The sequence below is a fragment of the Bipolaris zeicola genome (assembly GCF_000523435.1).
Source record: "Bipolaris zeicola 26-R-13 unplaced genomic scaffold scaffold_25, whole genome shotgun sequence".
Classification (NCBI taxonomy): Eukaryota; Fungi; Ascomycota; class Dothideomycetes; order Pleosporales; family Pleosporaceae; genus Bipolaris; species Bipolaris zeicola.
The window spans coordinates 143,030-156,537 of NW_006912074.1; the positions used below are offsets into that span (position 1 = coordinate 143,030).

General features: G+C 52.6%; 7 protein-coding genes across 7 annotated transcripts; 3 read left to right on the forward strand and 4 right to left on the reverse strand.

Moving 5' to 3' along the window:
• Positions 1 to 776: 776 nt before the first annotated feature.
• COCCADRAFT_23836 (uncharacterized protein) lies at positions 777 to 2,047 on the reverse strand (the record flags this gene model as incomplete). Its single annotated transcript, XM_007711094.1, has 2 exons — positions 777 to 1,781; positions 1,832 to 2,047. The coding sequence occupies 2 exons, from the start codon at positions 2,045 to 2,047 to the stop codon at positions 777 to 779; spliced, it is 1,221 nt and encodes a 406-aa protein (XP_007709284.1).
• Positions 2,048 to 2,567: 520 nt separating this feature from the next.
• COCCADRAFT_88334 (uncharacterized protein) lies at positions 2,568 to 2,825 on the forward strand (the record flags this gene model as incomplete). Its single annotated transcript, XM_007711146.1, has 1 exon — positions 2,568 to 2,825. A coding segment is annotated over one exon (258 nt), but the record flags the coding sequence as incomplete, so codon positions are not given.
• A 105-nt stretch (positions 2,826 to 2,930) lies between these two features.
• Positions 2,931 to 4,643, forward strand: COCCADRAFT_88375 (glycosyltransferase family 20 protein; the record flags this gene model as incomplete). Its single annotated transcript, XM_007711147.1, has 4 exons — positions 2,931 to 3,246; positions 3,297 to 3,669; positions 3,716 to 4,429; positions 4,481 to 4,643. The coding sequence occupies 4 exons, from the start codon at positions 2,931 to 2,933 to the stop codon at positions 4,641 to 4,643; spliced, it is 1,566 nt and encodes a 521-aa protein (XP_007709337.1).
• Positions 4,644 to 5,499: 856 nt separating this feature from the next.
• On the reverse strand, positions 5,500 to 5,976 carry COCCADRAFT_23838 (uncharacterized protein; the record flags this gene model as incomplete). The annotated part of the gene is made up of 1 exon (XM_007711095.1): positions 5,500 to 5,976. The coding sequence occupies one exon, from the start codon at positions 5,974 to 5,976 to the stop codon at positions 5,500 to 5,502; it is 477 nt and encodes a 158-aa protein (XP_007709285.1).
• A 430-nt stretch (positions 5,977 to 6,406) lies between these two features.
• On the reverse strand, positions 6,407 to 7,856 carry COCCADRAFT_2556 (uncharacterized protein; the record flags this gene model as incomplete). Its single annotated transcript, XM_007711087.1, has 4 exons — positions 6,407 to 6,906; positions 6,970 to 7,165; positions 7,235 to 7,473; positions 7,538 to 7,856. The coding sequence occupies 4 exons, from the start codon at positions 7,854 to 7,856 to the stop codon at positions 6,407 to 6,409; spliced, it is 1,254 nt and encodes a 417-aa protein (XP_007709277.1).
• Positions 7,857 to 8,577: 721 nt separating this feature from the next.
• COCCADRAFT_88296 (uncharacterized protein) lies at positions 8,578 to 10,231 on the reverse strand (the record flags this gene model as incomplete). Its single annotated transcript, XM_007711148.1, has 3 exons — positions 8,578 to 9,172; positions 9,226 to 9,459; positions 9,507 to 10,231. The coding sequence occupies 3 exons, from the start codon at positions 10,229 to 10,231 to the stop codon at positions 8,578 to 8,580; spliced, it is 1,554 nt and encodes a 517-aa protein (XP_007709338.1).
• Positions 10,232 to 11,572: 1,341 nt separating this feature from the next.
• Positions 11,573 to 13,240, forward strand: COCCADRAFT_34252 (uncharacterized protein; the record flags this gene model as incomplete). Its single annotated transcript, XM_007711113.1, has 1 exon — positions 11,573 to 13,240. One exon carries the CDS (start codon positions 11,573 to 11,575, stop codon positions 13,238 to 13,240), a length of 1,668 nt encoding a protein of 555 aa, XP_007709303.1.
• Between the last annotated feature and the right edge of the window lie 268 nt (positions 13,241 to 13,508).

A 13,508-nucleotide genomic window follows, 5' to 3' on the forward strand; every position in this document is an offset into this window, starting at 1 on the left:
AGTATATGATCTGCTTGGTGTTGTTCAATGGTTGCCTTCGTAAAAACAAGTGTTTTCTCACCAGTTAGATCATGCATAATGCCATTGTCTTTTGTTGAACATAAAATCATCCAAGTCGCCTGGAGTGAGATTAATCCAAATTGTTAATCGTTAGTTGATTCCACTTGAGTGTGTTGATGTAGAGTGCGGAAGCAGTGCCGTGCATTTGATGTGTTGGCAGCTGAAAGATTTAGAGTCAAAGTGGGCGCAACGAGTGTCATAAATGCCTCAAGGCACGTGGGAGGCACATGTGCTCCTTCCCGTTAAACCCCACACAACGTATCGCTGAGAGGAAGTGATACCACCAATTCCAGAAACGAACTAGAACAATGTTTAGTGAATCTGAAGAGGTTTTTCGATATCAGCAAGTTTTATGAATCATACTGGATTTTCAAATATCAAGATGAGCATGACTATTGATTGGGGAATGTTCGGAGAAGGTGACATGATTGACTAGTCCTAATGAGGATCTGAATGACCAGTGGTTATGATGAATAGCAACGATCCGCTACTTGTAGAGTTGATCATCCAGCGTTCTTTGAAATATATCTTCTTTGAATCACTTTCTTTGTAGGTAAAACTACAGTACCTAACATGGAACATGGAACAGGACAGATTGGATGATTGAAAAGAGACGCTTGAGATTTTGTTCGTGGGTATCAATAAACGAACACGCTTGGAAGGAGTGATTAAGCTACGTGTATGAAGAGCTGAAAAGGAGAGCACGGGAAGAATGGTTAATCCGAGTCGTCGTCTGCACTATCCTCGCTCTTATCGCCGTCATCATCGTCGCCTGAGTCAACTTCAACATCATCATCGTCGTCATCATCGTCATCATCATCCACTTCAGGGGCATCCTCTTCTTCACTGTCGTCTTCAAGCACAACCTTTTGTTGGGGCACTGGCCTTGCAGCAGCTCTCCGACTTGGCCTTCCAGTGGCTGTGACCTCGTTGGTCTTTCCCCACGCTAGCTCACCCTCTTGGATAGCCTCGAGATCTTTGGCAAACTCTCTCTTCTCCTTGATCTTTGCAGCCTTTTCGTTAGAATACTTGCCGTCCATACCGACGTCTTTCAGCCAACCTTTGAGGACACGGATTTTGTCTTTGGATGTGTCGCATTTCGAGAGTTCTGGGTCGCGAGACCAGACCTTGCGGATGCCGCATTTGACCAACCAACCTTGTAGGCGCTTAACCTCTGCAGTATCGGGATCATCTTCGGCCTTGGATTTGGGTGCTGCCTTTGCTTTTGGTGGAGCCTTTTCTTTCTTGCCTTTTGCTGCTGGAGTCTTTTTCTTCTTCTTGACAGGCTCCTCGTCAATGACGCTTGAAAGATCGCTATCGGATACGTCTCCTTTTGTGTCTGGCGCCTTTGGGGGTGCAGTCTCTGCCTCATCGTCATCGTCATCGGCGGCGGCACTGGGCTTTGACACTGGCGCGGGCGCATCCTCTTCGTCCGAATCGTCTGCGACAACCTTTTTACCGCGCCGTGCAGGCTTCTTTGGCGGTTCGCTTTCAGCGTCAGATATTTCAGCAGGAGGCTCCGAGAGATCGGGCTCGGACTCTTCAGACTCAGATTTGGCGCGCTTCTTGGGCTTCTTTGCAGGCGCAGTAGCTTTTCGCTTCACACCACGAGGGCTCTCGGTAGCAGGTTTAGATTTCTTTGGGGCAGGCTTCGCTTTCGGCTTGGGTGCTGCCTTCTTGGGAGTGGGCTGCGGTGAGGGTTCATCACTACAGAACTTGTCCTAGATTGCGTCTTAGATGGGTCAATGCTACGGCCACTGCTGTTACCGACCACTGCATCTACAATTGTCTTTTGCGACTTTTCCTTCCAGCTCGCGTCGGTCTTGAAGAAGCCCTCGTCTAGGCCTAGCTCCTTCTCGGCGCGCGCCCGAACGCGTTTGACGGTCAAGTCATCCGTCTTGCCAGACTTGTGGATGGCGATGACAATGTCGCGCAGCTTGTTGGTGATTGCTGCCTCGGAAGGCCTTGCGGCCTCTGAATCCGACATGATGGGCTGTGTTTGTTGGTGATGTTGGATGATGGCCGATAATATGGACGCGACAAGGCGCGGGAGCTTGACGGCAGCTCATCGCCTAGTATGGCATGGGGCGTGCACGTGACGTGGTGGAGACATGGAATTGTGTCAATTCGCATCAGGCAGCCCCGCAGCAAATAATGGTGTTGCCAGACACTTTAGCTGGCAGGCCCTAAGACCGCCCAATGCGCTGGTCAATTATTTTTGATAGACAGATAGGATGGAAACATAGTGCGTAGCCCGTGATATTCCCCCTCATCCTTTTGCAGATTCAAGGCAAAGGCGGCATTTGTTGGGCGGCAGGACTAGCCACGCTCTGTTCTTATGTACGTAGGGATGCCCCGCCCACGCGGCGGGCAGCTCCACGGCCGACGTCACAAACACTCGCAGCTTTGGACAATCCCACTCTACCAGCCTCATCTGATTCTTTTCCCATTGCCCACTACCCACACCGCCCTAGAGCCCTAGTCTCGTTCATCCTTGGCCCCTGTTCCGCCTGCATCTGGCCCTGTCGCGCACCCTCTCTCCATCGGTACGGCAGGTAGAAAGTATATGTAGGAGCCAGAGCTCGGAACCTACGAGAACCCACTTGCACTCAGCGGGCCCTGTTTATTATCATACTTTCGTCACCCCAACACCGCGGCTGAAAAACACTGATCCCTCCCCTCTCGCGCCTGCGAGCACTTGTCACACCCCTCACCTCAAGCCGTCACAAGCTGTCCCGCACGCTTGCTGTGCTGACCTCGCCTGATTAAATCCCGCTGTGAATAAATCTCCGTATCCAGCAATCGGACAATCTGCTCCCCTCCTCCAGTCCACTGCCCCTCCACACAGCTCCCGCGCAAACTTCACAAACATGCCCGACGAACCCACACGGCTTGTAAGGCCCGAGGCCTCGGAAGGACGCCTTCTCCTCGTCTCCAACCGTCTTCCCATCACTATCAAGCGCTCCGATGAGGGCAAGTACGACATGTCCATGTCCTCTGGTGGACTGGTCAGCGGTCTGAGCGGCCTGGCAAAGACGACGACCTTCCAGTGGTATGGCTGGCCCGGACTCGAGGTGCCAGAGGACGAGGCCAAGGGCCTGAACGACCAGCTCAAGGAGAAGTACAATGCCGTCCCCGTCATGCTCGACGACGAGCTCGCAGACCGACACTACAACGGCTTCTCAAGTGAGATCACACTGGCGAGCACTATAACGGCCAAAACTAACTTCACGCAGACGAAATCATGTGGCCGCTTTTCCACTACCACCCCGGTGAGATCACCTTTGACGAGTCTGCCTGGGATGCATACACCGAAGCCAACCGTCTGTTCGCAAAGGCTGTTGCGAAAGACGTACAAGATAATGACATGGTCTGGGTCCACGACTACCACCTGATGCTCATGCCGTCTATGCTGCGAGAAGAGCTTGGCGACACAAAGAAGAATGTCAAGATTGGCTTCTTCTTGCACACTCCCTTCCCCAGCTCCGAGATTTACCGAATTCTCCCTGTCCGTAACGAGATTCTGCTTGGTGTCCTTCACTGCGATCTCATTGGTTTCCACACCTACGACTATGCCCGCCACTTCCTGAGCAGTTGCTCTCGTATTCTGTGCGTATCTGCTCTGTATAAATCTGTAGGTTGTGCTAACACACAGCAGCGGTCTGGCTACGACTCCAAACGGCGTCGAGTTCCAAGGTAAGGTCGTAACTGTGGGCGCTTTCCCCATCGGTATCGACCCAGAGAAGTTCGACGAGGGTCTTCAGAAGCCAAAGGTGCAGGAGCGGATAGCGGCTCTCGAGAAGAAGTTCCAAGGCGTCAAGCTGATTGTTGGTGTTGACCGTCTTGACTACATCAAGGGTGTGCCGCAGAAGCTGCATGCTCTCGAAGTATTCCTCACCGAACACCCCGAATGGATCGGCAAGGTCGTGCTTGTCCAAGTCGCTGTTCCCTCCAGACAAGACGTCGAAGAGTACCAAAATCTTCGGGCTGTCGTCAATGAACTTGTTGGTCGCATCAACGGCAAGTTTGGCACCATTGAGTTTATGCCAATCCACTTCATGCACAAGTCCGTCTCCTTTGACGAGCTCATCGCGCTCTATGCCGTTTCAGACGTCTGCCTTGTTTCTTCAACGCGCGACGGTATGAACTTGGTCTCCTACGAATACATTGCAACACAAGAGAAGCGACACGGTGTTATGATTCTCTCCGAGTTCACTGGTGCTGCCCAGAGCTTGAACGGCAGTCTGATTGTCAACCCATGGAACACTGAAGAGCTCGCGGATGCAATCCATGATGCAGTCACAATGGGCGACGAGCAACGTAGCTTGAACTACCAGAAGCTCTCAAAATATGTCCGCAAATACACCAGGTGAGTCTTCCTAGCAACATCCATCATTGGACTAAATCTGACAATTCATAGTGCCTGGTGGGGCGAGTCATTCGTCACCGAGCTTAGAAGGATATCGGAGGCTCCAGACCGCAAGGTGCACTTTGCCAACGTCACTTCTACGGGTGCTGAAGAAAATGCTAAGACTGGCGGAGAGAATGTTACTGAACCTGCTGCTGCGGCCAATGCTCAATGAGAGACATGGCGTGGCGCCTTGACGCAGTCGATGCTTTGACGATGACGAAATTTCATGTGGCGGAAAGACAGCGTGATGGAAATCGCTTGGATTAGGCAGAGATGAAGGGTTCTGTTCTTGCGGTGCCTGCTCAATTACTAGACCCTTTTTACCTAGAGACTGTAGCGGACTACATTTTTACAACAAATTATACCCCTTCCATGGACAAGATGAAGTTTATGCCAACTGTCAGTTTTATTCATAATACAAACGGACCGGGGTGTTAGTGCTGTTGATCTTCTGGTACGTAAATGCCCAACTGAGTTGCAGTTTCTAGAAATAGGACCGTCATTGCAATGCCTTTGTTCAAACCCTGGTGAAAGAATCATTCTCTCATTTTTACTCGATGTTTATATCCAAACGGCAGTACGGCAGCACGTGGTGCAGTGTAGCAGTAACGCTCCAACCACTTTCATCTTGGTATCACAACATGGAGAAAAGTAACAAGCCACATGCCTCTCGGGTGTAACTGCAGCACAACGTCAGTGAAGATAAACGGGTAGTTACATCGACTACCGAGTACATAAACAGCCTTATTCAGCTGTATCTCCTCCGCCCAAGCACTTCCACCATCAACTTACCAAATCAATTCGTCTATCACGTGGATTTTTTGTATCTGGTTGCTATGTAGTGTATCAGATCAATCATCCAAGAAAAGGATGGCATACCACACCCTAATCTGCCTAAATCGAGTATCAAAAAAATAATAATAACCTTGCAGTCAAAGGTATAAAAAAAGGATTCAGATGAGCCCCAGCAAGACACTGCTTCTCGACCCCTAGTCGAACAAAAAAAATCCTCCCAACCCTCACCCTATTCAACGCCACACACAATGCGGCATAGGCTCCTCAACACAAACCTCCCACTGCGAACAATCCGCCACAAGCCTCCACAACCCCCGCTCATTACACCGGAAAACAGCTCCATCCTTTCCTTGATCATTCTTCGCCAGACAAGCTAGTTGGCCCTTTTCGCACCCCTTTCCCCTCGACTTTTTCACCATTGCTCCAGTACTACTACTACTACCCCGATCCGACCCTACACACCGCACTCCACCCACCCCATCACTCGCACATTCGCACGCGTTTTGCACCTCACACTTCCCAGCGCGACACACGGCAATCCCGACGGACCCGTGCGAACGCAGTGTTGCGCACTGCGTACTTGATGAGGGGCAGGGGGTTGTGAGGGGGCTGCATGGGGCGGTTGAGGGGGTGCATGGGGGGAGTTGGGCGAGGTGGGCGAGGGAGAGGGTTGGGGTGGAGAGGGTGAGGAGGGTGAGGAGGAGGTACATGGTAGGTTTGTGGGGTGGGAGAGGGGGAGAGATGGGAGCGATGTGTGAATGATATGGTGGGTTTATAGGTATTGAAGCGTTTTGGTGTACTGTGTGTTCTTATTGCAACCGTAATTAATTTGGTTGACGTAACCTAATAGAGGTTGTACTTATGTTTGGTAATTATTACCACTCGACTTTTCAGGTTTTCTTCATTGGTGTGTTGGGCAGGTATAGTCGTTCCCTTCTGCTTCTTCTTCCTTCTCACTCTCCTCGAGATTATCGGAGTCATGAATAATACAAGACAGTTCGAAACTTTTTCACTGTTGACGAGATTTCATTGCCTAGAAATATCTACATTGGGCTCCCGCTTAATCTTCTAGTAGCCCAAGCCACAAAACATCACCCAGACTCATATATACATCATCCTCCTACTCCGCTTACAACTCCCTTACATATTCTTAACCAAATACCTCAACCCAGCCCACATCTCCTCGGCACTAGGCACAATCTGCTCCTTGGGCAGGACAAAGCCATACTTACCCGTATCCCTCAACTCAACCGTCATACTATACGTAGCCTTTGCAACTTCAAACGCATAATCCACGCTATCGCCACTAACCTGGTAGATGGTGTTGCAAATGGGGCCGCCGGTAAAGGCGGTGCCATGTACTGCTTTAACGGCGGCAATGGCACCGTTGGTTAGCGAAGAGTACTTTGCGGCGCTGGGGAGAGCACCGGAGCAAGTGTAGCCGTAAGGGTACATCCAGAGTTGGCTGTAGGCGTGGATATCCATGTAGAGGGTTATGCCTTTGCCGGCGGCGATGCTGTCGAGGTGTGCTTTCAGGGCTTTGGTTTCTACGCCGTCGCCGGCGGAGGGGCCCTTGTAGTCTTGGTCGCAGGGCGAGGTGGAAGCGCCATTGGCTTGGTTCCAGTGGGAGGGCCAGTTGCCTTTTTTGCAATGGTTAGGTTGGGGTTGTTTTTTTTTGAAAGGGGAAGGGGAGGGGAACTTACGGTTGATGTCCCGGCCTACGCACGAGGCGCTGGGAGTGGTCTGGCGGTTCTTGCGCCACATGCGGTCGGTGGTTTGGCTGTAGGCGAAACCATCAGGGTTGACGATGGGGAAGATGTAGAAGTCGTATGAGTTTTTGAAGCCGGCGGTCGTGGCATCGGTGGAGGTAAGGAGCTGGTATGCTGCGTACTCGACGACCTGTAAATGTGTTAGCAGAATTCCTCAATGCATTCAATCTTTTGGCTTGAAAAAGAAGGGGAAATTTACCATTGTAGTGATCCATTCACGTGCGTGCACAGTGCCGTGCCATACTACACCCTTCTGTGACCCCTTACCGCCACTACCCCAGATATGAATACCCTTGATATCACGTCCCTCAACCGACTTGCCTGCAGAGATTACCTCCGCGTTCTTGGGGTATGCAGCCACAAGATCGGTAATCCATTGCATGTGATCGGCAATAGAGTGGTAAGAATCAAACCACGTCGCGTTTGGTGCAAGACCAGCTGACAGAAGTTAGCCTCCCCCATGTCACTTCTTCAATTTACTGGACGCGGGAAACAAGCGTACCGGCATATGTGCTAAAACTCTGCTCGTCTGCGATAGAAAGGCCAAGATTGTCATGCATGACCTTTGTTTCGAAACCCTGAGTCTGAGCCTCAAAGTCCTTGACTGACGACGGCGGCACCATGACATCGACGACATCGCTCGATGCAGGCTTGCCCTTCCACAGCTCAAGCTGCAACTTGCTCATTACATTCTCGAGCTTCGCAGCGTCTGTGCCGACATTGACACGGACTACTTTCCAGTCGTCGTAGTTTACCTTCTTGGCAACGGTGGCGGCGGAGGCGAGGCCCAGCGAGGCCAGGGTGACGCTGAGGAGCTTCATAGCTGGCTTGCAAGAATGAAGAGATGGAGAAGAGAGAGAGAGAGAGAGAGGGAGAAGCGTGGCCTGAGGACAGAAGACAATGGAGCTCCAGTCGTCTCTAATATACAAACGCAGCGAAACAAAATAAAATGCTCCCATGACAAAAGTACACGCCCCGCCGATGCAGTACGACGGCTTCATTCCACATTGGGCCATCGCCAGCCTACCATTCCCTTACACCTGCCCGACTGGCCTTGGCCGCTCGCCGGGGCAGCAACCTTGCTCAGGAAGCTGGTTTGCCATAATCTGAGTAGGCACTGGGGACCATGGCGGGCAAGTGGTTAATATCGTTGCTGACTGCGAGATAAGCCTGGGTGGCCCGGGTCAAGCCTTATGCGCCTAGATGGTGATCTGCAGGGGATTTGCGCCGTGGCAGGCCAGCCAACTGCCACTTTGGGTATCGCGCAACATGTAGACTACGCCTGCGATGTGCGAATGACTTGCGGGGGATACTGTATGTGTGGGCCCGTATGCTGTGCAAGATGGAATGCTACTGGTGACGCGATTGGTGAGGTGGTGTGTGACCTTCCCCTTTGGCCATGGAGGGGACCGGGTGTAGCTGTCGAGTACAGATCCATGTCAGAATGTGGGCTGAGAAGGTGCTGAAAGTGATGCGTTCGAGGTAGATAGTATATTCAGCACTGTATAGTAGCAATACATGGGGGGCAGTATTCTAGTCCTTTCACTCCTTCTTCAGCCCAACCTTACCCGCCTTCCTCAACCCCACAACCGCAATCCCCATGCACACCACCATATACCCAAACATAAGCCAATAGCTCGCCCTGTACCCTTTCAACACCGCTCCCTCATCCTGATCCTCAAACGCACTTCCCCCACCATGTCCACTTCCGTGCCCACCCCCGCTACTACCACCAGCGGGACCCTGCACTCCCAACGCCACAACCTGACAACTCCCCATGCCCAAACTCATACCAAACTGCGCCACAGTGTTGAACACCGCGCCCGCCAGCGCCTGTGTCTTTTCCGGAAAACTATCACTGACGATGATGAGACCGACTGTGAATAGCACGTCTGCGCTAAACGGCGCGAAGATCTGGGCCCAAAAGGCAAGTTTCCAGTAGCTCCAGGCTGGCGGGACAAGCGCCATGAGGAGAGGCGATAAGGCGCAGATGAGGGCTGAGCCCGCCACTAGCCAGCGGGCGGGGACACGGTGGATGAAGAGGCCTACGAAGATGTTGATGAGGACGCCGGTGGTGAGGTTGGGGAGAAGGTAGAGCGAGGTTGTTAGTGTAGAGGCGTGTCGGATTTCTTGGAAGCTGTTGAGTTTAGTTAGCAGTTGAGTTGATAGAGAGGGTATAGTGCGGCGTACTAGAGGCTAGAGAAGAGCTCGATGGAATTCATGACACCGTAGGATAGGGCGACCATGATGCAGGTGCTGGTGAAGGGGAGGTTCTTCCAGAGTTTGTTTGGGACGAGAGCTGGTTTACCGGTTTGTTCGCGGTAATGCATCCATAGTGGGAAGGCGGCGAGAAGGAGGACGCTGATGGCGAGGAGGGAGGCTGTCGTAGCTGAACGGATGCTTGCGAGGTCTGCGCTGATGATGCTATATGTTGTGAGTATAAGGTAGTAATAGATCATGCAGTGACTCACGCTAGGACGTAGGCAAGAATAGCCAAACCACCACTGGAAATAATCGCACCAACCCAGTCTATCTCTTTGCCTACCTTCTTCGATAAGGCGGCTACACCATCGTTATTCTGAGACGGTAGTTTTGGCAGTGTCCACAGAGCAGCAACAGCAATAGCTAGAGTACATGCTCCAGCCAAGTAGAATCCCGACCTCCATCCCGCTCTCTCAATCATAACACCACTAAGCACAAGACCAACAGCGAACCCAAGCGGTTGACTAAACCCCAGACACGCAAACCCCAGATTCCTCGCTCTTCCAGACGGCACAGCCCCCGTTATGATAGCAACAGAAGCCGGCAGATGCATCGCCAGCGCAATACCCTGGAGAGCACGGAAAACAACGAGCTGAGCGCCTGACTGTGCAAATCCGCATAGCAAGGTAAGAATACCGAGGAGGGTGATACCAGCAAGTTCAACGGGCCTGGCACCAACAATGTCGGCAATGGAGCCTGCGGTGAGCAGGGCAGCACCGGATGTCAGTCCGTAGACGGATGAAGGCCATAGGTATAGAGACCGCTCGAGAGAGATGGAGCGCGCTATGATTGGGAGGCCGACGGTGATGATGCCATTGGTGAAACTGGCCATGAAGCCTACGAAAGATGGTGTGAAGATTGTGAGGAAGGTGCGTAGGGTAGTCGGTTTGGGAGTGGATGACGGGGGTGATGGAGATGATTCGGTATCAAGCATGCCATGGTTGATGGATGGAGTTTCTTCTGATGTTCCTGGTGTGTATGGAATCGATGCGGGCTTGGGTCTTTGGTGAAGTTCAAAGATTTCGGCCATGGACTCTTCCGTCTGGGTAGCCATTTCTGAAGTCGTCTAGGAGAACAGACTGATTTTTTTCCTTCTTCAGAATCAACATAGATTTCAAGAAAAGTGATATTTATCATAGATGGTTGATATTCGAGCACATTCCAACTTGGACTGCGAACCAAGCCGTTGGACGACTAGCCGCACGCCCTACGCCTTGAAATATGTCAAAATCTAGAATCTACTTTTCTAGGGGGGTTGAAAAAGACCACTCCTAGGGCTAGAAGAGCAGGAAGATTTTCTCAGGCTGACAGATGACAGAATACACATGTCAACGTGCGGTTAGCATCACGCATTGCTACTGGCTTGATTCAGGTGGAGGGTAAGCCACAGTGAGATACGCCAAGACCCTGACCTCTTTCTACAGGGCTACGCATCTATTCGTATGAGGTAGTCAATCCATTTCGAATCTCTTCCCTTCCAAAACCAAATGTAACTCCTAGATATTGAAGAACATTTCAGCATTAGAACCCAATCTTCCTTGGACGGTCTGAGACGCAGGAAGGAGTTTCCAAGTTTTAGCGCCGAGCAGGCTTGCTGAATTTCTCCTTGATTGACTACTACTACTACATCAATTTCTGGGCCAAGAATACTATATCCAGCCAGTTCAGATAGCCTGGGCCAGCCAATGCAAACCATTGTAAATGTATGGTAGCAAAAATAAAATAAAATGTTGGGCAGAGGAAGATGTAAGGCTGCTGCGAGGGACCTTGCAGTGCTGCAGGGTGCCATGGGCCGCCTAGTACCCGCTGCGAAAGAGCGGTCGCGGGTGACAACGACGAAGCCGACCGCTGCATGGGCTGCAACCATGATTGGCGCAGTGCATCGGGATGGTACCTGGATACTGCAGTCTAGGCGTTTTCATCTCATTCTCATCAATTACTGGTTGCCGCGTGGCAATGGTGTGGCAGGGAACGTGCTGTTGCTGCATCAACCGTTTGTTTGGGTGAGGCGTGACGTCGGCTCGCTTCCCCAGCCTCCTCCTAACCACCTGCATTTGCTCCAGCCACTCGACTACTGACCTCTCCAGCCAAACCAAAAGTCCCTGGCAAAGACTGCTCCTCTCCTAATCCCCTCAACCACACAAACTTACCCATCCTTATATTTCTGCTAGAACATCAGCCTGACTATTTTGTTGCTAGTTGCACTCGCTGTTTTCAAGTCCGACACAACCCATCTTGTATCGGCGAGAACACAAACACTACCGGCTCGCCCATCATGGCGCCCCATCCCGAGATTGTTGCCGATGCACTCTCTCCCATGGCTGTGAATGCTTTGCAGCAAGCAAAGTCTCTGGCCAAGCGCGAAGACCCCTACAGGCAACTTGCTTCGGCTGGAGCAAAGCCACCGCTCGACCTCGCTGGTCCTGGCTTCCAGGCCCTGTTCGCTCTCATTGGCATTGGAATGGCCTTTATGGCCATTTGGTTCTTCTTCTGGGCCAAGAATGGCGGCTTCAAATGGCGTGAGGGTGACTGGGAAGACTACAAATCCACCGTGCTGCGACGCAAGGGACCTGACGGCAAGACTCTCTCCAACGCTACCAAGAGCACCAGGCTCGGTGGTGGCAGTGTTGTTCACGGCGGCAGCTACTTTGGTGCTCAGAGCGATCTTGGTTACACGGATGAGAGTGGAACTACCGTCACTTCAAGCACCTACACCGACGCTGAAAAGGGCGAGGCCGGCCTTCGTGGCGGTGATGGACGCAAGCACAAGAAGCACCGTCGCAACCACACCAATGACTACAACGACCCCGAGCTCCGTCAGTACCGTGAGGAGAAGGCTGCCCGTGTTGGTGGTCTGAACCGTGTCGGCGATGGCAAGTACACCGACTATTCTGGCTCTCAGCCTTCTGAAGTCGGCGGCTCCCAAGTCTCTAGCAACGTCCCCCTCGTCAAGAAAGAACCAAAAGAACCAAAAGAACCAAAGGATCCCAAGAAGGAGGCCAAGGCCAAGGAGCAACGTGCAAAGGAACGCATGCGCAAGGCCAAGGCCGCTGAAAAGGAAGCCGCAAAGAAGGAAGCCGCCGAAGCCAAAGCCCGCAAGGAAGAACAGAAAGCCGAAGCCAAACGCCTCAAGGACGAGCAAAAGCGATCCAGGAAGAACGGTGCACCCTCTGAAGCCCCCGAGATGGCCGAAGTCAGCCGCCCCATGATCGAGTACCACCCAGCTGAATCCGAGTACACACGCGCCTACACCGAGTACACCGCTCCCTCTGTTGTTGACACCACCCCAACCCGCGCTCCCACCCGAACCAGCAAGGGCCCCAATGGTCCGCGCCGTGCACCTCCCTCAGCAGCCTACTCGTTCACCACTGGCGACGACACCGAAACCGTCTACACCGGCGTCAACACCAACGACCCAGACTCTCCCCCCGCCAAAGCCCCAGCAAAGACCTCGCGCACCGCCCCCACCGAAGTCACCGAATCAAGCTACTACTCGGACTACCGCCCCAACGCCGACCCCTCCCTCTACACAGACCCCAACAAGCACGCCCCCCGCTCCCGCTCCGCCCGCCCCTCCACCGACCGCGGCGACCGCTCCTCCCGCTCCGCCCGCCCATCCTCGTCTTCTCGCCCCCGCCCCTCAGGCTCTCGCTCGCGTCCTCCCTCCGAGTCGCCGCGCAAACAGCACCGCTCCTCGCGTCCTGCGCCTCCCCCCTCGGATATCTTCACCACTGCTAATGGCGATTCGCATGGCCACATGAGCTATCCGTGCCATATCCCCGGTCTGAGCCAGGCCGGTAGTGTTCATCCTATGGAGAGCGTCTCGCAGGTTGGCGTCCCGACGAATCGCCGTGAGAGGGGCGGTAGGGATGTCATGGATGGGTATCGTAGGGGTGGTGTCAGGGCTGTTGGCCGAAGAGATAGTTTGAGTGATAGTGATTAAAAGTTCTCCCTTGAACAATCTGCTGCTTTTAGTCAGCTAGTAGAGAGAGAGGGAACTTGGCATGAGTGCGTGTGTTTTTTTTGGGGGGGCGTTTGGGCATGGAAGGAAGCGACTTTTTTTCTTTTTCACCTTTTTTTTTCCCTTCACCTCCTCCTTACGATTTGATTGTTTTTTTAAGGGCTTGCTTTTCTCTTCGAGAGAGAGAAGAGAGGAAGAAAGAAAGTGGTGGATGTTGGTGGATGTTTTGGTCGGAAGAAAATACCCCCCC